A 27987-nucleotide genomic window follows, 5' to 3' on the forward strand; every position below is an offset into this window, starting at 1 on the left:
GATGCGGGGCTCGATCCCAGGACCCTGGGATCATGACCTGAGCCAAAGGCAGACGCTTAACGACTGAGCCACCCAGGCTCCCCAAAAAATCTGATTCTTAAAAGTAGCTCCCTAGATAATTTTAATGTGCAGCCAGGGTGAGAACCGCTAATGTACAAGTAGAGAAACTGGGTTTTTTTCCCCTCTCATTTTTAGTATTTTTGAAATTTTCTGAGGAACACAGTTTGTTTTACATTGCAACAAAACCCCATTGCAGTTTAAAAAGCTGATATAGAAGGAAAGAAGTAAATTTAGTCATGGCTATAAGCATCCTTAGAAACTGCTGAAAATATCTGGAGACATTTTGGCTTTCACAAGAAAAAGAAGTAGCTCTATGAAAAGGTAATGGGTGGCTTTTAGGGGCAGTTTTCTGTCACTGCATGACTTCTCTGGAGGGCTTTCTGAGACACTCCCAAGCCACCGTAGGCTCCCTCCCATATGCACGCTCCAGTCCCAAGACTACTTCCTTTGTTACAAGGAGGACATGGTACTGTAATTATGTTTAGGTGTTTCTCCACAAAATATTTTTCTCACAAAATAACTTTGCTCTTTTTTTTTTTTTAAGATTTTATTTATTTAAGAGAGAGAGAGAGAAACTGAGATAACGAGCGAGCACAAGCAGGGGGAGCAGCAACAGAGTTAGGGGGAGAAGTAGGCTCCCCACTGAGCAGGGAGCCGGATGCAGCACTCGATCCCAGGACCCTGGGATCCTGACCTGAGTTGAAAGCAGACGCTTAACCAACTGAGGCAGCCAGGCGCCCCAGTAACTTTGCTCTTGAGGACTCATCTGCGTGATGAAAATCCTTGGCGAGGAAATGAGTTGACAAAAGCCCAGAGATGATGAATGCCTGACTGTGGTGGCAGTAAACCATGGTGAGGAGCCCTTGCCCCAAGAGGCATTTGTCAAAGAATATCTGAAGTGTTCTTGTGGCCACCTTGCTGCTTCCCAGTCCTCCTACACAAGTTTTCGCAACATTTTTTATTCATGCCCATTTTAAAAAAAGATTTACTTGAGAGAGAGAGAGCAGGGGGGAGGGGCAGAGGGAGAGAGAGTACCAAGTGGATTCTGAGCTAAGCAGAGTCCAACGAGGGGCTCAATTGCACGACCCTGAGATCATGACCTGAGCCGAAACCAAGTCAGTCGCTTAACTGAGTGAGCCACCCAGGTGTCCCTGTTCATGCCAATTTTTAATAAAAATCTCAGAGCCTATCTTTTGCAAACTTTTGATTTCTGGGGTTCATATTTAAAAAGATAAAAACTTGGGGCACCTGGGTGGCTTAGTTCGTGGAGCTTCCAACTCTTGGTTTCTGCTCCTGATCTTGGGGTCATAGGATTGAGCCCCATGTCAGGCTCCACGCTCAGGGCACAGTCGGCTTCAGGGTTCTTTCTCTCCCTCTGCCCCTCCCCCCCACTTGCACACTCTCTGTCTAAAATAAATAAATCTTTAAAAAATAATAAAAAGGGGGACACCTGGGTGGCTCAGTCGGTTAAGTGCTCATGCATTAGAATCCCAGCTTCGCCACATGGTGTGACTCTGAAGAAGTCCTTTAACCTCTCTCAGGAAATAAGAGCTATTGCCTATTTCAGCTGCTGCCGTTCCCCTGAAATGAGCGCCTGTGCCGGGAATCCTAGGCTCACACAGCATGCAAGTGAACAGAGAAGGCTCACCAGATATTTTATGAACCAAGGTGTCAGTTTAATGCTCTATAAAAAAGGAAAGTTACATATCAAATATCAAAACTCAAAGTTTTTTAATTCAATCACACATATGTATACTTGAGAAATCACATTAACTAAAAAGGACATAACTGTCCCTGAAATGGAGACAGGCCTGGAGATTCCGGGTTGCTTCAGTCACCGTGACCCTCAATCTTCAGAGCATTTTCACCAAACACCTGTAACCTCGTACAGGCCCCAACAGTCTTAGATAGCCACACCTGCAGGATAGTCACGAACAGTTTATTAAGAAGCCAAAGTTCATCGAAGTCCAGTGGAATGAGTTCCCAGCCGAACCAGCCCTCCTGTTGTGATGTGGAAACCGGGGTTTAATATAGTCCAAAGTTACACCGGAAGTTAGAACACAATTACAATGAAAACTCATGCTCAGTCCGGAGTTTGTTACTCTAAAAACACTGGCCTACATACAGGTTTTCATTCTAGTGGGATGGGACCCAACTTGCACCCTAAGGAATGCATGGTATAGAGGAAGCACCCAGTGAGAACAAAGGGCATTTCAGGCAGAAAGGAGAGAATGAACTATAACATAGCCAAGAGCATTCATTCAACATTCAGTAATCCACAGGCCTGATTCTGTGAGAGGGGGTTATTGAGAGGAGGGCAAATCACTTGGAGTGGTCAAGACCCAGGACAAGTAGGCAGTATACAAGTAGCATAGGTTAAGGCCTGACAGAGAAGGATTTGGGATATTCTCCTAGGGGAATTGGAGTATATTCTGCCGGCAGTGGGGACTCAAAGGATTATTAACAATGAGATGGGTATTATGAAGAGGTTTAAGGGAAACGTAAGGTTGACTTCCAACTTGTTCAGTTAAAGTGGCCACAGGACATCCAAGTAGGTGGGGATGACTAGAAGGTGGCTAGATGCACAGAGGTAATGAGGTGAGGTCTGAGGAATGGACAAAATAATTGAAAGACAGAGACCAGTCATTCAGTAAACATTCATCACAGCGCTTCTCTGTGTCTTTAGGCAAGGATGAATGAGACACATGGCCTCTGCCTCTCGGAGCTTATGACTGAACTGGAAGAGAGATTTAACAGCTACTACATAGTCACTTAAGTACAGTACTGCTAACTGCTGCAGAAGAAAAGCACAGGGTCTGTGAGCACGTAGAAAAGGCTGACCTAGCATGAAGGGTTACGAAAAGCTTCCCTGTGCAAAGGACTGAATAGATTGGGGTGGAACAGAGTGTTCCAGGCAGAGAAAATAGCAGTTCAAAGGTGCTGTGCAGCTGGGAGGCAGCTGGGGGATGGGGGAAGGTGGAAACATTAGGCATCAAGGGCACAGAGTACAAATGAGAACATCCAGGGAAGACTAGAGAATGGCTCATGGAGTCAAAAGGAGACAAGTCTGGCTACAGACAAGAATATGGAGGAAATCAGGTAAAACATAGGACAAGACTACATAAAGACAGTTCTTGAAGACAGCCAAGAAAATGAGGACGAACACCAGCATCAAGTGGGAGAGGATGGGGTGTAATCAGTAAAAAAAAAAAAAGCACATGATAAAAATGGTCCACAAATAGAGCTGGACTTCCATGTTTTGATAACAGTTCAGGAAAAATCATTTTCAAAAAACAGTGATCTTTTAAAAGAAGTCAAATTACTTCTAAGCATCAAATAAGCACGGTTCAATCTTAGAAAAGTACTATATATATGCAAAACGATTTGGAGAAATACAGCTGTTGACAGTAATAATGCAAAATGTTAACTAATAGTACTATGCTACAAATGCTCTCAGCTCTTTACAAAGTCTGTTACAAAGCAGTCCTTAGTTTTTCATCTTCCTGATGTCAGAAGTACACAAATTTAGTTAAAGTTGATTCCATGACGAGTGATACTTTAATTGGTTCTTCATGTAGATGAAATTCAGTGTGTACCACTCTATTATTCACCTGGAAGATTAAAGCACAAACTGTCTAAAAGCCCTGAGCAAAAGTCTTTTAGTAAACCCTACAGAGTGAAATGGCCGAATTCTATGCATTCCGGAAAGTGATGCAAATGGCATTCGAAAGAGCATGTCCCACCAAGTGCTTGGAATGCAGCACTCGGGATGAGAAGAGCAGTAGACTCAGGTCCACAGACCTAGGTTTGGTCTCAACTTGCCCCGGGGTAATAGTAGGCAAGATATTAACCCTTTCTAAGCCTTGGGGACACGTGGTAAAATGAAAGGGTTGGATAATGCTATGCCCAAAACATCCCACGGCTCTACAGTCTTGGGGTTGGTTATAAGCACAGTTACCATCTGCTACCTAACTAAGCTGTATGTGCCTTTAATACAAAGGCCACATCATGCTCATTTTTGGATTTTTTTTTTTTTTGCTAGGACCTACTCAGCAAGTGCTTTAAAAATGAAGGGTGGTGCCTGGGTGGCTCAGTTGGTTAAGCGGCCAACTGTAGGTTTCGGCTCAGATCATGATCTCAGAGTCCTGGGATCGAGCCCCACCTCAGCAAGGAGTCGCTTGAGGATTCTGTTTCCCTCTCCCTCTGCCCCTCCCATGCATTCACTCACTCTCTCACAAATAAATAAATAAATCTTTAAAAATAAATAAAAATAAAAATGAAGGGTGTTCAGTAAAGGTTTAATGAACATTAGTCAGCAAAACATTTTTTCAGTGATTACAGCATGAACTCTAGAAGCACTCTGCCCAGGCTGGAATGCCAGCCCAGCCACTGACTAGCCCCCACCTGTCACAGTGGATGCAAATCCCAGTAGCTACCTGAGGGGTGTTGGAAGGCTTAAATGGATTAATATCTGTGTAGCACAGAGAATAGTAACTGACATGGAGTGAGCCATGCAATAGATAATAGATGTTAGCATTGTTGTTACTGTACTTTTTTTTTTTTTAGGATTTTATTTATTTGAGAGAGAGAGAGAGAGAAGGAGCATGGGGGGCAGAAGGAGAAGCAGACTCCCCCCTGATTAGGGAGCCTTATGTGGGGCTTGATCCCAGGACCCTGGTATCATGACCTGAGCTGATGGCAGACGCTTAACCAACTGAGCCACCCAGGTGCCCCATGTTACTGTAGTCTTCGACAGTCTCTTCTAATTAGCTTTCTTTGGATGTAAAACTCTCAGATTGAGAAGAAAATTGCCCTTTAATCCTCACATGATAAACTACAATAATTGGGCCATTCTCCAAACTATGGTTCGTGTATAAATCTACTGCCCTTATTGGGCACCCATTCATTCAGTGAATGTTTACTATGGGCTACAAAATGGGGAGACAAATGTGAGGCAGAGTCGGTCATTAAAGAAGTCCTGAGTCAGGCCAAAGCTGACTGCAATGGTGGGCTACAGAGCAGGCAGGAACTTGAAAGCTCACCTCATATCCAATGCACTCGTATTACAAATGAACAGCAAGTGTCACTTATCCGTTTCCCTCAGCAGCTGGCTCAACCATGTTTTCTGAATGCCACCATCATCGAAACTCACGATCAGCCCATCATTTCCAAGCAACTTTTCAGTATCTCTCATGTTTTCATGGCAAAAGTCAACCTTCTCCTGAAAATGCTCTCATCAAGTGCATTACCGTCAGCACGAATGGAGCACGAGTTCCCTTGGAATTTACTTACCTTGGTGAAGAAGTCAGCGATGTGCCACTTATTTCCGTACTGTTTAAAGACTTTAGACATCGCTTCAATCATCACGGAACCAGTGCGAGGGTGCCGTAAAGCAACGTGATCTACAAAGCAAACACAAGACATTTCGTCCGTTTTCCTCCTCCCTTTGCACCACACTTTGTCTTTTACCCACATATAAACCTGGAAAATGGCTTTGAACTGAGAATACAGAAGCACTCTTGCATTAATAAGTGTGTCTGGGGCTGTAAGAGACACAGACACAAAAAGAGGAAGCACCTGAGCCTCCCAGGGGACTCCTGTGACCAGCAGCACGTAACCCCTCACGAGGGCAATTCTCTTATATGAATTTTTAAAATAAAACTTTTCAAATATACACAAAAGTAGAAAGCAAAGTTTAACAGATGCTCATATAATCTTCCCCGAGATTCAACAGTTATCATCATTTTGCCATATTTACTTCATTTTTTTTTTTTTTTAATTTCTGACTTTTGCTTTAGGATTTTAAGCTAAATACCCCCAGAACACACCCATATAGAATTCATTTTGGGGTCTTCAAAAATTCAGTGAAATTATTTTTACTGTTAGATTAAAAAACACAAAACATGTCAGTTTAGTGTGGAAATTTGATGGGAATATCAAAATTGTACCCTCTGATAATAAATCTAGGCTGGAACAGAAAAAACACGGGGACATCTTTGCAACCTCAGCATAGGCAAAGGTTTCTTAGAACACAAAAAGCATAAACTATAAAAAGAAAAAGCTGATAAATTGGACTTCATCAGAATTAAAAACTTTTTTTTTTTTAATTTTATTTATTCGAGAGACAGAGAGGAAGGAAATAAAAGGAAATGAACTATTTTTTTTAAAGATTTTATTTATTTATTTGAGAGAGAATGATAGAGAGAGCGAGCATGAGAGGGGGGAGGGTCAGAGGGAGAAGCAGACTCCCTGCTCAGCAGAAAGCCTGATGCGGGCCTGGATCCTGGGACTCCAGGATCATGACCTGAGCCAGAGGCAGTCACTTAACCAACTGAGCCACCCGGGTGCACAAGCAGGGCGGAGAGGCAGAGGAAAAGGGAGAAGCAGACTCCCCGCTGAGCCAGGAGCCCAATGCAGAACTCGATCCCAGTACGCTGGGATCATGACCTGAGCCGAAGGTAGATGCTTAGCCATCTGAGCCTCCCAGGTGCCCCCAAAACTTTTGTTTTTTGAAAGATGTTATTAAGAAAATGAAAAGCCACAGATCTGGAAAAAACTATCTGTAATACATGTCAAAGAACTTGTATCCAGAATACATAAGTAATTCTTACAACTTAACAAGAAAACAACCCAATAAAAAATTGGGCAAAAGATATGAACAGACATTCAGCAAAAGAAGATATATGAATGGCCAATATATATGGTGGCATTCAGACTAATGATTAAAGATAATCATTAGTCCTCCAAGAAATGCAAATTAAACCCCCAAGGCAATACTATTACACACATATCAGATTGTCTAAAATTTTTAAAACAGGTCAAACCAACTGATAATGAGGATGTGGAGAAACTGGAACTCTCATACACTGCTGGCGGGAATGTAAATGATGCAACCACTTTGAAAAAGAATTTCAATTTGGCAGTTTCTTTAAAAGTCAAACATAGGGGCGCCTGGGTGGCTCAGACGGTTAAGCGTCTGCCTTCTGTTCAGGTCATGATCCCAGGGTCCTGGGATCGAGCCCCGCATCGGGCTCCCTGCTTCTCCTTCTCCCTCTGCTTGTGCTCTCTCTCTCTCTCCCTGACAAATAAATAAAATCTTAAAAATAAAATAAAAATAAGTAAAATAAAAATAAAAGTCAAACATATACCTACTATATGAACCAACCATTCCACTTCTTGGTATGTACCCAAGGAAAACAAAATCATATGCCCAAAGACTTACACACGTGTTCACAGCAGCTTTACTTCTAATAACCAAAAACTAGAAACAACTCAAATGTTCAACCAGTGAACGGCTGAACACATTGTGTTCACGTTGTGTTATATTCACACAACTGAATACTGGAAATGAACTATTGATAGAGGAAGGAAATAAAAGGAAATGAACTATTTTTTTTTTAAAGATTTTATTTATTTATTTGAGAGAGAATGATAGAGAGAGCGAGCATGAGAGGGGGGAGGGTTAGAGGGAGAAGCAGACTCCCTGCTCAGCAGAAAGCCTGATGCGGGCCTGGATCCTGGGACTCCAGGATCATGACCTGAGCCGGAGGCAGTCACTTAACCAACTGAGCCACCCAGGTGCCCAGAAATGAACTATTGATAGACAAAACAACGTGGACAAATCACAAAACCATTACGTGGAGTGGAAGAAGAAAGGCAGGCAGACAGGAAACATACATACTATATAATTCTACTTATCTAAAATTCCAGAAAATGTAATCTAATCTGTGGTAACAGGAAGGACAACTGTGGTGACCCAGGGATGGGGATGGAGGCAGGGATAGATTTCAACATGAGGAAACTTTTTGGGGTGATAGAAGTCTACGCTGATCTTGATCATGGTGATGGTGTCATGAATGTATTCTCCCATGCATTCAAATGGTATGCGTGGAATATGCACAGCTCATACTTCAATTACATCTCCATAACGTTGTAAACAAATCCACAGAACCTATCTGTTCAGTGTAGGAACTACACAGGAATTTCAGTATTGTCCCTCTGAGAGTAAATCTGAGTCAGAAACGCCTCATCACAAAGCTTGACAATCCATCTCGCCCACTGTCGGTTGTGGCCCAATAATCAGCCAAGAAATCAATTTAGCAGACTGAAACTGCCTTTTTTTATAATGGGATAAAATGGGCTGTAATAGAAACTATTAAAGTGGCTCAAATGTAGCAAGCGCAGCTATGATTTATAAAACTAGTATTACATGTATGTTTATACTTCTATATAAATAGATATAATAGAATACAATGAATTATGTATTTTATCAATTCTAAGATCGAAGTTTCTTTTTCCCACCAATCTGAAATCTGGATGTGATGTATAATCTCTTCTGTGGCATAGAGAATACAAAATAATGGTATGCCTTACAATCAAGGCATTAGACTGGGTGAAACACAATAGCTATTTCTTCCTGTGGGTTATGGCAAATAACATTTGAAAACCTCTGACCTAATGCGGTCTCAACACCTTTGAAGAATCGCGTGTCAGTCAGCAAAACGAAAATCAGAGCAGCTGCCAAGTATCTTATCAAATGATAGATTATAAATTTCTCATTGCTTTGAAAATAATCAGCGATCCTACGTTCATGGCCATGGGGTCAGTCGTCAGGAGATTCTAGGCCACAAAAAAATGAGTCTGATGAGTGATATTGGAGAACTTTAGACTATGGCCGAAAGCTAGTAAATGTCCAGATTTACCAAACAAGGTCAAATAAAGTATCATTAGGACTGGGATTCCCCATACTTGCATTATAAAGTTGTTTAGAGGGGCACCTGGGTGGCTCAGTCAGTTAAGCGTCTCCTTTGCCTCAAGTCATGATCACAGGGTCCTGGGATCGAGTCCCCTATCGGGCTCCCTGCTCAGTGGGGAGCCTGCTTCTCCCTCTACCCCTCCCCCCTGTTCATGATCTCTCTCTCTCTCAAATAAATCAATAAAATCTTTAAAAAAATAAAGCTGTTTAGAGAACTCTGGCCATAGAACATGAGCGACAATCACAAGACTAACTACAAATAGTCAATAAGCAGGTGAGAGCATGTTGCAGCTTCTCTTGCATACAGATGACATGCCTCTGTCACAAAGCAGGAGAGACAAGCTCTAAGGACTCACTGCGGTCAGGTAGCTGGTATAAATGTCCATGGTGAGCTAAGATGTCAGAAACCCGAATTTTGTTGAAATCTTCCAATTTCTAAAAGAAGATAACTTGAAAACGTTTTAAATCCATTTTTTGCACATGATCTTAGCCAAAAGGCCAAGAAGTGATTAAATCCATTTGTTGAATGGATAATACATTCAAATGAGTCACAATTCATCCATCGGTAAGAGTGATATATATATACATATGTATTATCTTTACGTATTTATATTATATGTGCACGTGTGCATGTGCGCACACACAGTAAAATATCACTCATCCATAAAAAAGAATGAAATCTTGCCATCTGTGACAACATGAATGGACTAGAGGGTATTATGCTAAGTAGAATAAGCCGGACAGAGAAAGACTGCCATATAATCTCACTTATATGTGGAATCTAAAAACAAAGAAAAAGGGGCGCCTGGGTGGCTCAGGATGGTTAAGTATCTGACTTTGGCTCAGGTCATGATCTCAGAGTCACAGGATCGAGCCCCACGTTGGGCTCCCGGCTCAGCGGGGAGTCTGCTTCTCCCTCTCCCTCTCCCCCTATTCATGCTCTCTCTGTAGCTCTGTCTCAAATGAATAAAATCTTTTTAAAAATTTGAAAAATAAAAACAAAAAAACAGACTCAAATACAAATGGTTTAAAATTCAAATTACAAAAGGAATCCAGCAAAGTCTCCCTCCCTCCTCATCCCATGCCCAAGAAAACCAAAGGTACCCATTTCTCGAGTATCCTTCCAGATCTACACTGCGTACAAAGAGGCTGATACATATTTGAGGGTATAACCACCCTCCTCCCGATCTCAGTAGTATATTGTACATGCTGTTATAGGACCTGATTTTTCTGTTGTTGTTTTTGCCAGTTCATCTTGGAGGTTGCTCATCATCAATACATAAAGAGCTTCTTCCTCTGATTAAATAGTTGTTACTTTATGATTTATCATAGTTTATTTAACTAGTCCCCTAGAGATAGATGTTTAGGTTGTCCTTATACTTTCGCTATTATAAACAACGTCACTGAATAACGTTGAGCACATGTCACTCAGACATGTACTAAATATCTGGAAGATAAAATCCTCGACAAGGAATTATGTGTTCATTTACAATTTTGCTAGACGATGCCAAGTGGTCCTCCCAAGAAGTGCTACCAATTTACAGTTCCGCCAGGAATTAAGAAGTATATTCCCTATATACATTCAAACTTTTTGATCTCTTGCCAATCCGATAGATGAAAAGTCGTACTCCAATATTGTTTACTTTCTTCTTCTAAATTGAGCATCTTCTCCATGTTAGTGGTGTTCCCTAGGAATTATCAGTTAATAGCCCAAACCTAATGTTCTATTAGGTCTTTTGCTCATTGACTCAGGTATTAGGAAAATTAGCATCTACCTGTGCGCTCCTCCCAGACCCCACTCCGTCTCCTCCACACAGAAATCACTAATGTCAGTTTTACCATATACATACATATGTGTATATGCTATTCTTGAATACATTGTTTTTGCCTGAACTTTAAATAAATAAAACCAAAACAAACCCAAATCTACTGTGACTTTTTTTATTCAATGTTCTATTTCTGAGACTTGATCCTTTTTATCACATGTAGCTGTAGTTCTGCTCTTTTGAGTCCACAATTTTGTCCACATCCCAAATTATTCTTGTCAAGATGCCCAATGAATTCTGTGTCCCCATCCTTTTTGACCTGTCAGCAGGGTGTGACATAGTCACTCTCTCCTTCTTAAAACACTTCCTGTGCCTGGCTTCCAGCCCAGCACACCCACCTGGTTCTCTCCCATGTCAGTGGGTGCTCCTTCTTAGTCTCCATGACTGACTCTTCTTCATCTTGACATTTTATAAATGTTGGAGCAAGGCCCGTGACCTCATCTAGGACTATGGCTTTAAATAACATTACAAGTTGATGGCCCCCACATTTCTCTCTCCCAGGCAGACCACTCACTTGATTCCGGACTTAAATAATCAACTGCCTTCTTCACATGTCTACTGGGACAGCTAATTACCATTTCAAACTCTGGATTTCCCCTCCTCCTCAAACCTGCTCTTCCTGGAGTCCTCCCCACAGAGGAAAAGGGCAACTTCTTTCTTCCATTTGAAAAATCAGTCTAACTTAATCCCTGGAGGATATACACTGCCTATGCTCAAAATTTCAGCTCCACCAGCTGTTGCACCTGCAATCTCTCCTAAAGATATCCCCCCGCTTGTGGTGCCTGGGTGGCCCAGTCGGTTAAGCATCTACCTTTGGCTCAGGTGTTGATCCCGGGGTCCTGGGATCGAGTTCTGTGTAGGGCTCCCTCCTCATGGGGAGCCTGCTTCTCCCACTCCCTCTGCCTCTCATGAATAAATAAAATCTTAAAAAAAAAAAGTCCCCTCTCTACTGGATCATTCCATCAGCAGCTGTGTGGCAGTACTGCCCATTTTTTTTTTTTTTTTTCTTTTCATAAACAAATTTTATTAAATACTAGATACAAATACTAATACAAATAATACCCTTGTACTTTTTTTCTTTCAAGTTTTCATGGGGTTAGTTTTTTGGTATGAATATATTTTTCTTTCTATTTTTGTATTCTCATTCCCTTTCCCCGATAAGCCACCATTTAAAAAAATATTTTATTTTATTTTTTTTTATTTATTTTTTTTATTCTTATGTTAATCCCCATACATTACATCATTAGTTTTAGATGAAGTGTTCCATGATTCATTGTTTGTGCATAACACACAGTGCTCCATGCAGAATGTGCCCTCCTCAATACCCACCACCAGGCTAACCCATCCTCCCACCCCCCTCCCCTCTAGAACCCTCAGTTTGTTTTTCCGAGTCCATCGTCTCTCATGGTTCGTCTACCCCTCCGATTTCCCCCGCTTCATTCTTCCCCTCCTGCTACCTTCTTCTTCTTTTTTTTTTTCTTAACATATATTGCATTATTTGTTTCAGAGGTACAGATCTGAGATTCAACAGTCTTGCACAATTCACAGCGCTTACCAGAGCACATACCCTCCCCAGTGTCTATCACCCAGTCACCCCATCCCTCCCACCCCACCCCCCACTCCAGCAACCCTCAGTTTGTTTCCTGCAATTAAGAATTCCTCATATCAAGTACTGCCCATCTTAACAAAAAAAAGAACTTTGATCCCTCATCACCATCCAGATTGTCTATTTCTCAACTCCCTTCATAGCAAGACTCCGTCAGAGCTGGCTGTATCTGCAGTTTCCAATTTCTTTCTTTAGCTCCCATCTCTCTAAAAATACCAAAATAAGAACACAGAACAGTGTATCGAACACCTGAGCATCCACCACCCAGATCTAACAAACAGGAAACATTTTGCTTTATTTGCTTCAGCCCTTCTCTTCTGGTGAAATACAGTTGAAGCCTCGTTTCAATTTTCTCCCTGACTACTTTCTGGTCCCACTTCCCTGCCTTCTGTACCTCTACCAGAGGCAGTCCCTGTTACAAAGGTGTTGGCTGTTCTTTGTGCCATATTTTTATACTTTTACCAGCTATATATTCAGTCATAATAGATTGTATTATTGTGTTTTTAAATCTTTATATGAAAGGCATACTATCTGTATCCTGTTACAGCTGCCTTATCTTCATTCATTGTTACATTTAAAACTTCTCCACACGGATTCTTTTCAACTGTGGCATAGTTATTCTACAGTTTGAATATACCAGTCCCAGTGGCTTTTAGCTTTCCCGCCTCTTCACTCTCCCTACTATAAACAATTTCAAAGGAGCGCCCAGATTAGAGTGCTCAACGCATCCTCATTCACCCACTTTCCAGTTTTAGCACTGAAAAGTCCAGTATCCCAAGAAACCCCTCCATCTCTTGCAAACTAGGGCAGTTGGTCATCGCATATCATGCATATACATGTGCAAAAGATTCCCCTACGCAGAAGTTCCCAGACTTTCTCAGTTCATGGTGCCCTTAGTGTCTTAGTAACTCTTTTTGCAGTGCTCCTAGGTCAAAAGAAATATCTGAGAGTTCCATTTACTAAAGTAGATAGCTCTAAGCTCCGTATTATTATCTAAATAACTTATTAGCCATTTAGGGGGAAAGAACTCACACAAACTGAAAGGAAAATAATATTTTAATTTCATTCTTAAAGAACCATAATTACTTACTAATGGGATGTGTGCACCTGTTGGCACTGCATGACTTTTCAACCCAGGATACCTAAGTACTTGCTTTTTATCTCAGCAACCCTCCAAAACTTAACTCCCCCAAGATATGGTATCATTGAAAAGAATGCAACATAATCTAATTGTAGAAACCATAAATGGCCTCAAGCTAGTGGTTCCCAGAATTAAGTAGAGCTATATGACTTCACTGTGGCCCCCTGGTTGGGGGACCACAGCACTAGAGTATATACGCAGAAGTGAAATTGCTGGGTCATGGCATAAACATATTTTTAACTTTACTAGGTATCACACATTGCTCCCCAAAGAAGTAGAACTAATCTGCTCTCCTTAGTGGTGTATGGAAGTACCTGTTGCTCCATATCCCCACATATACTCGGTACTGCCAGGCCATTTATGTGTTCTCTGATGAAATAAAAGTGGGTAACTCTGAGAGATTTTAACACATATTCCAAATTTTTCACTTTTGACACCATATACTTTAAATGCTCCTCCAGATGTAAAATTTTATTAAAATAAAACTTTTAATGCTATCCTGGGCTGACGGAAATTCATGGAAATCTCCAAGGCTCCTATTCCTCCAAATGAGGAAACTGAAACCTGAGCTCAGAGCAGAAAGTAAACATGAAACACAGAGTTGCACCCTGTCCGAGGGACTAGGAGCACCTCCAGTGAGGGCACAAAAGTCTTGAAGATGTGCCCGGGAGGTGCCGGAGATGAACCTGAGATTCCTGCATTCACCTTGTGACCCCAAAGAGAGTTACAGTGGTCCAAGTGGGTAATAATCCTCCCTAAAGAAAAGAATTCCCTATTCATGCTCCCAGAAGTCACACAGATTAAGATTCAACAAATGAACTATGACTTCAAACACACAAATAAGCCACCATGAGTGACAGTCAACAAAAGCAACCCAATGAGTGACCCCCAAAGACATCAGGCATTGGAAGTATTAGGTACAAAATATAAAATAACCGCCTGAAATGTTTGAAGAAATAAAAGATGGACTCACAAGAAGAAATAAGCAAAGATTCTGTCAAATAAATAGCCAGATTTGGGTGCTAAAATGGATTTACCACCTATAAATCTTCCTTAAATGAATTTCTAAAGGATATACTTCAGGAAGAAAGAAAATGAATCCAGAAAAATGGTCTGAGATTCAAGAAGGAATAGAGAAGAAAATGGTAATCACATGAATAAACAGAAACATGGACTGTGAACTTATAATAATAATGTTCTAACTTGAGGGCGCCTGGATGGCTCAGTTGGTTGAGCATCTGACTCTTGATTTCAGCTCAAGTTATGATCTCAGTGTCATGGGATTGAGTCCTGCGTCGGGCTCTGTGCTCAGCGGGCAGTCTGCTTGAGATTCTCTCTCTCCCTCTCCCTGTGCCCCTCCCCCTAGTCATGCTCTGTCTCTCTGTCTCTCTCTCTAAAATAAATAAATCTTAAAAACAAAAAAGAAAAAGAAAAGGGACTGAAGTGAGGAATGATCCATCGATATTATTCCTCAACTGTCAACCTACTAAATGGCTGCAGTTTCAAAGTGCCTTTCAGATAATCATTCAGGTTCCACCTCCTTCCAGAGTCGCCTGGGTGGCTCAGTCGGTTGGGCGTCTGCCTTCGACTCAGGTCATGATCCCAGGGTCCTGAGATGGAGCCCCTCATCGGGCTCCCTGCTCAGCGGGAAGCCTGCTTCTCCCTCTCCCACTCCCCCTGCTTGTGTTCCCTCTCTCGCTGTCTCTCCGTCAAAAAAAAAAAAAAAAAAATAGTGTTCTAATTTGTGGGGTTTTAAAAAAAGGACTAGGTATTACCTAGAATAGTGCTTGCCACCCTAGTGTGTGCCAACACATTTGATGAAAGTGTTTTAAATTGATATCTTAATTCAGAAGAAAACCAGGGGGCAGTGGAAGGATAATTTAAGGCAATTTAAGAACACATAAATATTTTTATATAAACAATGTTAAGCAAGATACAAAAAGAAAAGAAATAAATGTTAAAAATAGCACGGAGGTGTGGGAGAAGGTAATGGGAATTAGTGTTCCAAGGTTCCTTGAATCATCAGGGAGTAAAAATAAGCTTTTTTTAAATTAACTTTAGGCTAACTGCGCATGTATAAAATTTCACGGGTAACCATGAGAAAAAGAATTATGGGATGTCTACCTTCTAGGTCAGCAGGGGGTCAAAAAATGTTAGAATAACATACTAAACTATTAATCAAGCAAACACAAGAGCCATAAAGGAAGGAAATAAAGCAAAGAAAAATAAATAGCACAAAATAAAATGGCAAAAGGGCAAATATATCAATAGTCACAATAAAGACAAATTGCCCTAATTTACCAATAAAAAGATTGGTAATGTCACAATGAATTAAAAAAAAAAAAAAAGGGCGCCTGGGTGGCTCAGTTGGTTAAGCGACTGCTTTCGGCTCAGGTCATGATCCTGGAGTCCCTGGATCGAGTCCCGCATCTCTGCCTCTGACCCTCCCCCCTCTCATGTGCTCTCTCTCTCTCATTCTCTCTGTCTCAAATAAATAAATAAAATCTTAAAAAAAAAAAAACAAAAAAACAAACCCAGCTATATCCTATCTAAAAGAGACCCACTTAAGACATAAAGGCCCAGAAAGGTTCACAGAAAACAGTCTGAAGGAGGTATACCAGGCCAATATGGAGCAAAAGAATATTCAAGTACCTATATAAATTCCAGACAAAATGAACTCACACAAAAAAAGCACTACTTGGGACAGTAGGTTCACTAAAGAGTGCTTAGAACATTTTATCTTATTTCTTCTATATATTTCACCACAATTCTAAAATTGTATGCCTCTACTCAAGTTGTGTCAAAATAAAGAAAACAAAAACACTGGGACTACAGAAGAAACAGACATGCCTACCACAATAACATGACCTATGGACACACTTATCTCAGATATTGGCAGGTCAAGCAGACAAATTTAGTAGAGACATAAAACAACTGAACACAATTATGTTTAATTGATAGAAATATTTAGAACCCTGCATTCAACAAGTGCGGAACACAACACATATTCTTAAACACACACAGAATATCTAGGAGAGTCCAAATGCCATTAAAAAGTTTACTAGAGGGGCACCTGGGTGGCTCAGTCAGTTAAGTGTCCGACTCTTGGTTTCAAACGGCTCAGGTCATGATCTCAGGGTCTTGAGATTGAATCCTGGGTTGGGCTCCCCACTCAGCATGGAGTCTATGTGAAGATTCTCTTCCTCTCCTCCTCCTCCATCCCCCCACCCCCATCCGGGGCTCACATGCTCTCTCTCTCTCTCTAAAAAATAAATAAATCTTTAAAATAAGTTTACTAAAGACCAAAGCATAACCCAAGTCTCAACATATTTCAGATCAGTACTGTCGTCCATATTCTTTCTCAGTTCCTCACACAAATAAACCAGACATCAGTAACAAAAGGACAAATTTTAAAATCCCAACACAGAAATTTAGAGATAATTCTAACATGTAAAAGAACAATGGAAATTTAAGAACTTTTAGAACTGAAGGACAAAACTGGTCCATGTTAAAATGTGAAGGACAGAGTGAAAGCAGTCCTTAAGAAGGAATTAAAGCTTTAAACATGCTTATATGCTTAAAAAGATAGAAAATAATGAGTCAAATACCTAACTGAAAGAGCCAGGGAAAGACGAGTAGCATAAACACCCCCCAAATGAAGAAAAATGGAAACAAGAGTCAAAATTAATGAAATCAAAAACAGATACTAGAGGGGATTAACAAAACTAAAAATAGGTTCTTAAGTAAATACACCACTGGTAAGGCTGATAAAGAGTAAAAGAAGAAAGCCACAAATATCAGAGATAAAAGAAGCATTACTATATATTGGACATTTCACATGATTAGAGGCACTGAACCCTGGGCCAAGAAATCTGAAAATAAATTTTTACTTTTCTCCCACGGGGAAGCCGGTTTTCCCAGCACTATACTGAACGGCCCATTCGTTCCACGCTGATCAGCAATGGCTTGTCACATGTCTTGTTTCCCTGCGTATTTGGTTCTGCCTCTAGGTTCTCTCTTCTATCCCAGTGGGGACACACTATACAGAGTTTTTGATACTGTTATATATGAAGTATTCTTATTGTGTTGTAAAACACAAATTCTCTCAAATATCTGCATAGCTCACCCTCTCCCGTGTCCCCCAAGTGTCTACACAACAATCAGCTTCTCAGTGGGGACATCTCTATACGTCTCTTTTTTAAAACTGCAACCTCCACTCCTGCCCCTGGACACTCCCTATATCCCTTGTCCCTGCATTATTTTTCTCCATAGCAATGGTAACCATGTAACATACTTTATTTTTGGTAAACATTTCACTGAAAGGTACCCATCGCACAGAGAGTGCAAAGCTTAGGGGTATAAAACAGCTCAATACATTTTCATAGAATGAACACACCCTGTAACTAGTGCCCTCATCAAGAAACAAGATAGTGCCAGCACTCCAGAAGTCCCCTTCTTGCCCCCTCTGGTCCTTACCACCCCAAACACCGCATGCCGGAGGGCGAGCACTATCCTGACTTCTAACACCACAGATCAGTTTTGCCTGTTTTTGAACTTTATACAAATGGGATCATAAAACAGCACAATATATAGTTTCTCTATGTGTTTACTGTCTGTCTCCAACTAGCACATAAGTTCTGTGGAGGCAGAGATTTTTAGTTCTTCTGTCCAATACTGAATCTCTAGCCCTTAAATTTGTATAGCCCAGCACACAGTCATAAAATTCATTCATTCAATAAAACTGGAACATGAAGTTCCTCACCTTCACCCTTAACCGCTCCATAATAATTCTGTGGTTAGTTTATATCAGCAGCTCATTTCTTTTTATTGCTGAGCTGTATTCCATATATGGCATACCACGATTTGTTTATTCATTCACCTGTTGATGGTCATTTGGGTTGTTTCTAGTCTTTGACTACTTCAAATAAAGCTGCTATGCCACTCTGGGAGGCCACATGCTTTCATCTCTCTTGGGTAAATAACCAAGGAGTGAAATCTGACATCTCACTTTAATGGGGGTGTTTTTCACATCTTACCACTGAGTGTGTTTCATTTTAAGTTGTTGCCCTATGTTCCTTTGCTTACATTTCTTTATTAAAATTTATCTTGGGGGCGCCTGGGTGGCTCAGTCGTTAAGCGTCTGCCTTCGGCTCAGGTCATGATCCCAGCATCCTGGGATTGAGCCCCACATCGGGCTCCCCGCTCAGCGGGGGGCTTGCTTCTCCCTCTCCCTCTGCCTGCCTGTCTGATCTCTCTCTCTGTCAAATAAATAAATAAAATCTCTAAAAAAAAAATAAAATAAAATTTATGTTGAATTCCATATACATTTTTGTAAACTGCCTTAATCCTCTTTGAAAGAAGTTAAGATAAAAACATTTAAAGGGGGGCACCTGGCTGGCTTAGTTGGTGGAGCATGTGACTCCTGATCTCCGGGTTGTGAGTTCAAGTCCCATGTTGGGTGTAGACATGACTTTAAAAAAAACAAAAAACACACAAAAAAAACACAAAAAAACAGCCCAGCTAAAGAAATGTCCTTGACCTCTTAATTCTATCTCTCCTACAAGTGAATCAAATGAAGGGGTGGCTCTTCACACACAAGATTCTTTTGGACCTTACCTTATAAATTAATAACTGTATTAGTAATGAAGTAATGATGATAATATTATTAACATAATGTATTAGTAATAATAGTAGCTAATTTCTTTTTTTGGATTATGCCAGTTATTATGATAAGCACATCTGTGGTTATATTATTCAATTTATGTAACATCTCAATGACATAAGTAAATTCCATCATTCCCGTTTTACATGAAGAAACTGATATATCTAGAGATTAAAAAATATTGAAATTCTCCAATATAGCAAGTGGAGGAACTAGGTTTTGGGCCAACATCTTTTTCATAGGAGAGCCAGTGATCTTATTTACCATGTGATACTTTGCTCAGAGGTTCGTGCCTTCCCGGAAGAAATGAACAGTAAGATGCCAACCTGCCATCTCTAAAAGTGGAAACATTTGTAAAGAGAGATGGATGGGTTAATGAAAAATCTCCTTATACATGTCAATTTGTAAAGCACCGATAATTAAAAAATTAAAAAAAAAAAAAAGGTACAAATAACCCAAACCTTCTGGAAGAAAGTGTGTGCACTGTCATCTACCCTCATGTCTCACCTGCCTGGGTGGGATAGATGATGAAATAATCACTGAAGGTGGGCAGCCTCCTCCTCTCGGATATGTCATCAGACTCCATGGGTTCATCGTCTGTCTCAACACCGGTGTCTCTTCTCTCTGTTTGTTGAAGAACAAAAATACAAACTATAGTAATACACCACAGACACCAGGAGCCCCCAGTCAAAGTCCCAACAAGCTGGTATCTCCACAAGAGACAGAAATATCTGCAGAAGCTACAGAAGTTGGATGTCGGCCCCGCAGGCCGCCTGGCATCCCATGGACAGTGGGACAGCCCTTGGAAACTGCACACATCTCCCTGGCCCACCTCATGACGTGAGAGACTTGGACCCTTCCTCAGCCTAAGTTCTCCTTCTATCCCTTCCTCCCAGCCCAAAGTCTCTAGTACACTACACAACTAAAGTCACATCAGCGGAGGGGCCTCTGATTTTAAAGAAACAAATATTTTTAACTTCTTTTTCTTTCCTCACTCATCCATAGGAGAATTTCCTAGAAGCATGACTGTTACAAAGAAGTCTTCACTTACCTCCTCTGCAGGCCTGGATGATAAAGATCTTTGGTTTCTCCTGAAGTGCTGGACAATTTTTATTATTAAACATTTCAAAAATGTCCTCCAGGCTGACTTTTTCACCATCTTCCATTCTAATAAACCCTTTCTCTCCATGGGACATAAGGGTAACAAGACAACAGCCAACATCATCTTTACTTTCATTGAGTCCATCACGGAATGATCTTATTTTCTCAATTAACACCTGTAAAATAGGATAACGTATTCAAAAGAACTGGAGGTAAGGAAAACCAGAAATGCTAGAGATGGCCCCTTTCCCTCGCAATCGGAGGACATGACAAATACAACAATAATCACATCTCAAACAGGCTTAGGAGATAAATATCAGTTCCTTAACTGGTCACTTCCCTTTTGGTTGCTTTCAGAATTCACACGATTTCTTCTTGTGCCACTGGTTCTTCTTGGACAGAATTAGGGCATTTCCAATTCTCTACCACAAAATACAACAGAATTATAGCTCCCCAAGGGTCTAGTATATGTAAATTTTATATTATTAACTTATTTTAACAAAAACAATTGTTATTCTCGAAAACTAATGCCCTCAAAAAGCTAGAAATGGAAGGGAATGGAAGTGTCTACCAATAATACAGGTCTGCCAGAACCTATGGGGAGACGTCATCAGAATCAAGCCCCCCAGAGAGAGAAGCAAGGCAGGAATGGCCACTATCACAGCTCCCATGCCCCTCGTAGCCAAGATCCTAGCTCCTCACTTCAATAAAGTGAGTAAAAGTTAAATGAAGTCCACCTCACACCTGTCAGAATGGCTAAAATTAACCATTCAGGAAACGACAGTTGGCGAGGATGCAGAGAAAGGGGAACGCTTCTACACTGTTGGTGGGAATGCAAACAGGGCAGCCACTCTCGAGAACAGTATGGAGGTTCCTCTAAAAATTAAAAATAGAGGGGCGCCTGGGTGGCTCAGATGGTTCAGCGTCTGCCTTCAGCTCAGGTCATGATCCCAGGGTCCTGGGATTGGGCCCCGCATCGGGTTTCCTGCTTGGTGGGGCGCCTGCTTCTCCCTCTCCCTCTACTGTCCTGTGCTTATGCTCTCTCGTTCTCTCTGTCAAATAAATAAATACAATCTTTAAAAAAAAATTAAAATAAAATAAAAAATAAATAAAAATTAGAAATAGAGCTACCCTGGTGGTATATACATACAATGGAATATTACTCAGCCATCAAAAAGAATGAAATCTTGCCATTTGCAACGACGTGGATGGAACTAGAGGGTATTATGCTAAGCGAAATAAGTCAGTCAGAGAAAGACAAATACCATATGGTTTCACTCATATGTGGAATTTAAGAAACAAAACAGATGAACATAGGGGAAGGGAAGGAAAAATAAAATAAAATGAAAACAGAGAGGGAGGCAAACCATAAGAGACTCTTAACTCTAGGAAACAAACTGAGGGTTGCTGGAGAGGAGGTGGGAGGATGCAATAGCCGGGTGATGGACATTAAGGAGGGCATCTGACGTAATGAGCACTGGGTGTTATATGCAACTGAAGAATCACTGAACTCTATCTCTAAAACTAGTAATACACTATATGTTAATTAAATTGAATTTAAATACAAAATTTTTTTTAAATGAAGTCTAAATACGAGAAACAAAGAGCTAAAATTCATTACTTACAGATACCATGACTATCTAGAAATAGAAAATAATCAACCAAGTAACTACTGGAACTAGCAACTGGAGAGCTGACCGGACACAAGATTAACTCACAAAGATCTAATGCCCACCGCCCACCACCCGCCCCAGTTACCTGGCAACAATCATTTATTTTTTTAAAAAATTTTTTAAAGGTTTTATTTATTTATTTATTTGAGAGAGAGAGAAAGAGAGCATGAGCAGCAGGAGGGGCAGAGGGAAAAGCAGGCTCCTCACTGAACAGGGAGCCTGATGCAGAATTCGATCCCAGGACCCTGAGCTCATGACCTGAGCCGAAGGCAGACGCTTAACCGACTGAGCCACCCAGGCACCCTGGCAACAATCATTTAAACCACATAATGAAAAGGGGGTCCCGTTCATGGTCACACCCAAACAAGGACAATACCTAGGAATAAACCTAAGAAACACACATCACCTAAATGAAGAAAAGGATAAAAAAAGCTTCAGGAAAGAGGAAACATACACATGACATGCCCATGCTCTGTTAACACTATTAATTTGTCAATTCACTCCAAATGAATCTCAATTCAGTGTCATGGCAATCAAACTCCCAAAGGATTTCGGTGGAACTTATTAACCAGATTATTCTCAAGCTCACAGAGAACAGATGATGTCCAAGAAGTGCCAAGAATATTCAGAAGTCAAAAAGGAAAAAAAAAAAGGAGGGACAGGTCCTGTCAGACATCAAAATGTCCTGAAAAAAATCACGGTGAATGAAACAGTGATGTACTGGGAGAAGTATAAACAAACATATGAATGGGATATTTTAGATTCCAGAAACCAATCAAATTATCTATAGGACTTTATTTCATGATAAAGGTAGAGTTTCAAATATGTGGGGGAAGGACACATCATTCAATAAATGTTGAGACAACTGACTATCCATCTGGACATAAGGTAAGACCTCTTACCTCACACGTCAAAAGTAAGATTCCAGAGAGTTAGAAAGGAAACCTTAAACTACACAAATAGTACAGAAAAATAATTTAAACATTTTTTAAGTTGGTAAGGCATGGAATTTAATCAAGACACAAAAATCAAGAAGCCACCAAAAAAGATTGACAGGTTTACTCACAAAAAATTTAAAAAAGACTTCTATACAACTGAAGACAACAACAACAAAAAATCAAAAAAGTAACAGACACAAGAGAGAAGTATTTGCACTACGTTTTGTAAATGAATACAGTCCAGGAAAATAACTGTAAGAGCAGGAAAAAGACGACCCAGTAGGAAAAAGGGCAAAGGAAACAGAACAGATAATTTACAGAAGGAAAACAATGGCCAAAAGATGTTTAACCAAACTAATAATTTGGAAAATGAAACTAAGAACGATGAAATACTTTTGCAGTAACACTGCTAAATATTTACAAATAAACTAAACGTGCCAGGATGCAGGCAAAGCGGCCACTGGAGACCCCTAAGAGAATAAACGAAAGGAACACCGGCAGAGTATCTGCCATCTGATTCAAAACCATGCAATAGGTAAGAGATTCTGGTACAATCCTTGGGGAAAGTGAAAGAGTCTATTTTTACCTTTGAAATAATAATAAAATCAAAGCTTACTGGGCACTTGCTATAAGCCCGCTACTATTCTGGGCATTCTGACACAGCAGCTCATTATCACCACAGCCCTCCAAAATAAGCCACTCTCATCAACCCCATTTCCAGGAGAGGAAAGTAGTCAATTTCAGGCAGGGCTGCTGAAATTATGGCACTATGGACATTTGGGGCCAGAAAACCCTTGGCTGTGGGGGCTCTTCTGGGCATGATAGCACCCACCAGAGGCCAGTAGTACCCTCCAGGTGTGACAACCAGAAATGTCTCCACACATGGCCAAATGAGGGGGACAAATCACCCTCGGGTGAGAACCAGATTTAAGGTAACAACTAGGAAGAGACAGGATTCCAGCCCAGGCAGTCTATGTGGCATCCACAGCCCCATGCTGCGCTGTTCCTGGACATTAGCAAGGACTTCTGGGATCTAGGAAGGGCTTTCCCATGTTACTATCCCTAAAAAAGGGTAGGTCTAGGTCATGACTCAGGTAGAGTCAGAGAGGTCAAACTGAGTTCCCACCACTGTTCTTCCACCTTATTTTTTCAGTATCAACTAGTTAGGTCACAATGCAGGTCTGCCCAGGGCTATCAGCTCCCTCTCTACACCTCTTCCAGGTTCCAAGTGAATCCCACAAGGACTCACAGTGCTGCAATGCCTCTGGCCTCCCTCCTGCTGACCTCTCAAAGGGGTTTCCTTGGTCTTTCCTGCTCCCAAAGTCTCTGGAACTTGCCTACTCCAGACTCACGCCTTGTCCTTGGGCCTCCTTGCCCATCTTGCTTAGAACATCTTCTTGGGTCCCCTTCCCTCTTCAACTGCATAGCCCTAGCCAAGACTGGAGCCCAAGAGGTCCCTGCTTGACTGGAAGGGGAGGTAGGATATCACACACTTAAGATTACAAAAGCATCAAGAATTTTATCAGGACATGCATGGGATTGTTCAGCAGGTCCTGGTTCTTGCCAGGTACTAAAACCCAATTTTTATTTTTATTTTTTTTTAAGATTTATTTATTTATTTGAGAGAGAGGGAGCACAAGCAGGGGAAGGAGCAGAGAGAGAGGGAGAAATCCTAAAGCAGACTCCCCAATGAGCATGGAGTCGGACACAGGGCTGGATCCCAGGACCCTGAGCCAAAACCAAGAGTCAGACGCTTAACCGACTAAGCCACCCAGGTGCCCTTCCAAAACCCAATTTAAAAAAAAAGAAAATTATACCATTTTGTTAGGATCGATGCATTGTGTATGCTCAAACTGGCACTGGCCAAGCCACTCCTCCATTAGATGGATGTCCCGCTGAGCCCCTGGTCTGTTCTTCTCCACGCACATGATAAAAGCCTTCCGCTTGCCCCTCAGGTCGTAACAGTCCTATTTTCCAGGAAAGCCAGTAATATTTAAAGCAAACCAAACCAAACTCAGAAATCCAAATATGTCATCGATCTGAAATAAAGAGTTTCTTCTGGGATCAATGGTGAGGTTTCCCAGTTTGGATCAGGGCTGCAACAGTGATTGTCTCTCTTATTAGTTATGGAAGGGGGTGGGGCACGACTGGATTTATACTTCTTTCAAATATCTTCCTTACACCAGGACTAATAGGCCAATCTCAGTTTTAAATTCCCATGTATAGCTATCACTATTAGTTTAAGGAAGCATGGCAGACGGAGGAACAGAGTTAAATGACCACACAGGGCTGCAGTCATCAAAATCCAGAATATGGGACATGCTACAGATAACCTGGTTTCTTCAATAAGTAAACAATAAGAAAAAAGGTTAAAGAAGGGAGAAGTATCCTAAGTTAAGAGCTTTAGGACACAAAGAAATCGACTGTAACTGTGTTGACCTTGTATGAGTCAGCATCCTGATTCAAACAAACCACCTGCAAAAGACATAGGACCCAGTCAATGAAATCTGAATCCCAACCACATCTTTGCACACACTAAGGAAGTTGTTTTTAGGCAGAATAATGGCATTGTGGTTATGTTTTGAACAACCTCTTTCTCATACTAAAGATTTAGAGATTCATACTAACGTATCTGTAGATGAACATGATAGGTTATCTGGATTTGCTTTAAAATAATTGGGCCGGGAAGCAGACAAAACAAGATTGGCCCTATGTTACTAATTTGCTGAAGCAGGGTCATAAGTACATTGGACTGGAGTTTGAGAGATTTGTTTTTCTATTCTATTTTAGTATTTATTGAAAATTTCCATCATAAAACTTAAAAAAAAAAAAAAAGCCCTACAACCAGCAATTTATATAGCCGTCCAAGGCCACACAGCCTGTCATCCTTGAACCTCCAGTGCCTCATTTTTCTTGATTTATAAAATAGAAATAACAGCAGTGCCTACCTATTTGGTTAATGCAGGCACAGCGGTTTTAAATGGCTCATGTTTATCTTTCACAATCATAACAGAAAGCAGTGAGATCTGACCACTTGAGACAACCAGACAGTTTCCTTTAACTAACAAGACAGCAGCACAAAAAATGTTCCAATGTCAGCTAAAGTGGCTAAATACCATTGTTCCTCACCAGTGTGTAGTGCTGGAGTAAGAGCAAAAATATTTACCAGTTCGCCATCCACACAATCATAGCTTCTTTTTAGAATCTTTCTTGGAATCCCTGAATGAATTTTCATGAAAGAGAATAAAACAAAAAAAGAGCATTATTGCATTATTTTTTCCCCATTTTTTTCTTTTCAATCAATCCACTGTCATTACTGTTAACAGGAAGCTCCTCCCAGAGAATTCTGTTGCCTTATGTTTTCAGGTCCTGTAGGCTTCAACCTCATTTTAGAACAGGTTCCCTGGATTATGAACACACCCTCTTTCAAACTCCTACAAGGCTAGAAACTTAAAACAGACCTCCCTTAGACCGCAGTTAGGTACAAGGGCAGAAAGAGCCTGGCGGGGGATAAAAAGGACAAGGTGTAATTGACTGACATTACTTTACATGTACTTCCTGGAGAGGCGATCAAGACATCAATAAAGGGACAGATAAAGTAAAGGAATTGGGTATTTTTTTTAATTTAACATAATCTCTTAGCATTTAATTCAAATATTTACCGGGTGCCGACAGGGTACAGCCATAATATTGTGTAGTTTGGATGATTCTGGAAAAAAAAACCACTTTACCAACAGTAAGAGACTCAAAGTCTCAAGAGGTGAGAACACCTAAAGAGGTGTTCATGTGATACCTGAACAACGAAGCTGGGAGGGACAACACAAATGCTGTACAGGCGACGTAAAGCAGGGAGAGTCGTTTCCACTGAGCGGGTATTCTGCCTACACGGCATGTTCGTTGGGCCATTACCGTTGTGATCCATTCATTACAAATCCAAACAACATCAGCAACCCACCTCAAAGCTCAATCAGATCAGATCGTAAGCATACTAATGGCAGAGGTCACGGATGGTATATTTTAGTGTCTACTTCGATGGTTCTCATTTAAGTGCTGCTTTCTCTCTCTCACACACATATCATGGTGCACATACGTTTCTTAAATCTGGAGGGGGGAGCCCCAACCTCCCTTAACCTGTTACATACTGCATTTCTTGATCATAGATTAATGGCAAATAGTCTCAGGGTGTGCAAGAAGAGGGGCCCTCCCCCCTCCGCCCCCGTAAATACATTCCCTGGAGATGCGACAGCGGGAATTCCAATACCGTGCTTTTCACTGCACCATTTAGAAACCTCCCACATCATCATCCCTTGAAGGTACATGTTGACAAAGCATCTCAGGCCTGCTGAGTCGATCTGATCCCAAAATGTGCTGGTTAGATCCTGATCGCTGCTCTTCGACGGCTCATTCGGATTCCGCGCTCGGAAACAGCGACTCTCGGGACCACCTCCCCCCAGGCTCCCACTTCCCGCCGCGCGTCACTGGGTCCCAGGAAGCCCGCCCCCTCCTCGCTCCGCTAGCCTCCGCACCCCCAGTCAAACCGGGTGCCCCGCCCCCAAGCCGAGCCCGGAACCCTCGGGCGCCGCGGCCAAACCCCGCGCTTACACGGGCCCGGCGCACCCGCCCAGCCCCAGACCCCGCGGCTCCCCGCTCACCAGGCCCCGCCCCCAGCCCCGGGAGCTGGCAGCCCCCAGCTCACCCCGGCCCTCGGCGGCGGCGGCGTCCCGCCAGCGCTGGAGCAGGTCGACGCGGCGTAGCTGCTGCAGCACCTTGGTGAGGACGCGCGACGCAGCGGCGGGCTCGCAGTAGTGCTGGACCAGGAGACGGGCCAGCCCTTTCGTGCTCTTGCCCTCCAGCTCCAGTCGCAAGGGGGTCACGCGCGGCTCCTCGTCCACCGACTTGAGGAAGATGCGGAAGTTGCTCAGTTCCTGCGGGGACAGCAGGTCCAGGGTCTCCTGCACGCGGCTCTGCAGCTCCTCCACCGCCGTGATCCGAGGTGCCCAGAGGCCGTTGGACTCCGAGCGCCGGCAGCTCTCAAGGCCTCTCTCCATCTCCACCCAAAGATGCCGAGGCGCCCGGACTGGAGGGACCCACCGCCGAGGCCCGTGCCCCGCGGACCGCGCACGCCTCCCGCTTCTCCGCTTTGTTTTGTAAAACGGAGGCGTTTCCGCTCGTTTCTGCAACAGCCGAGCGTGCTGGCCGCAGAGACCGGGACTCTCCCGCCCTGT

General features: G+C 41.9%; 1 protein-coding gene across 1 annotated transcript; it reads right to left on the reverse strand.

The window, feature by feature from the left end:
- Positions 1 to 1917: 1917 nt before the first annotated feature.
- On the reverse strand, positions 1918 to 27979 carry LOC123863930 (caspase-14-like). Its single transcript, XM_045904009.2, has 7 exons — positions 27459 to 27979; positions 25929 to 25981; positions 24580 to 24729; positions 20102 to 20327; positions 19558 to 19674; positions 5353 to 5462; positions 1918 to 3671 (listed from the first exon to the last, which is right to left on the reverse strand). Exons 1-7 carry the CDS (start codon positions 27808 to 27810, stop codon positions 3570 to 3572), a joined length of 1110 nt encoding a protein of 369 aa, XP_045759965.1. The 5' UTR covers positions 27811 to 27979; the 3' UTR covers positions 1918 to 3569.
- Between the last annotated feature and the right edge of the window lie 8 nt (positions 27980 to 27987).

This window comes from Mirounga angustirostris, unplaced genomic scaffold, assembly GCF_029215605.1.
Source record: "Mirounga angustirostris isolate CCGP_5_RB_7025 unplaced genomic scaffold, mMirAng1.0.hap1 SCAF_1, whole genome shotgun sequence".
Classification (NCBI taxonomy): Eukaryota; Metazoa; Chordata; class Mammalia; order Carnivora; family Phocidae; genus Mirounga; species Mirounga angustirostris.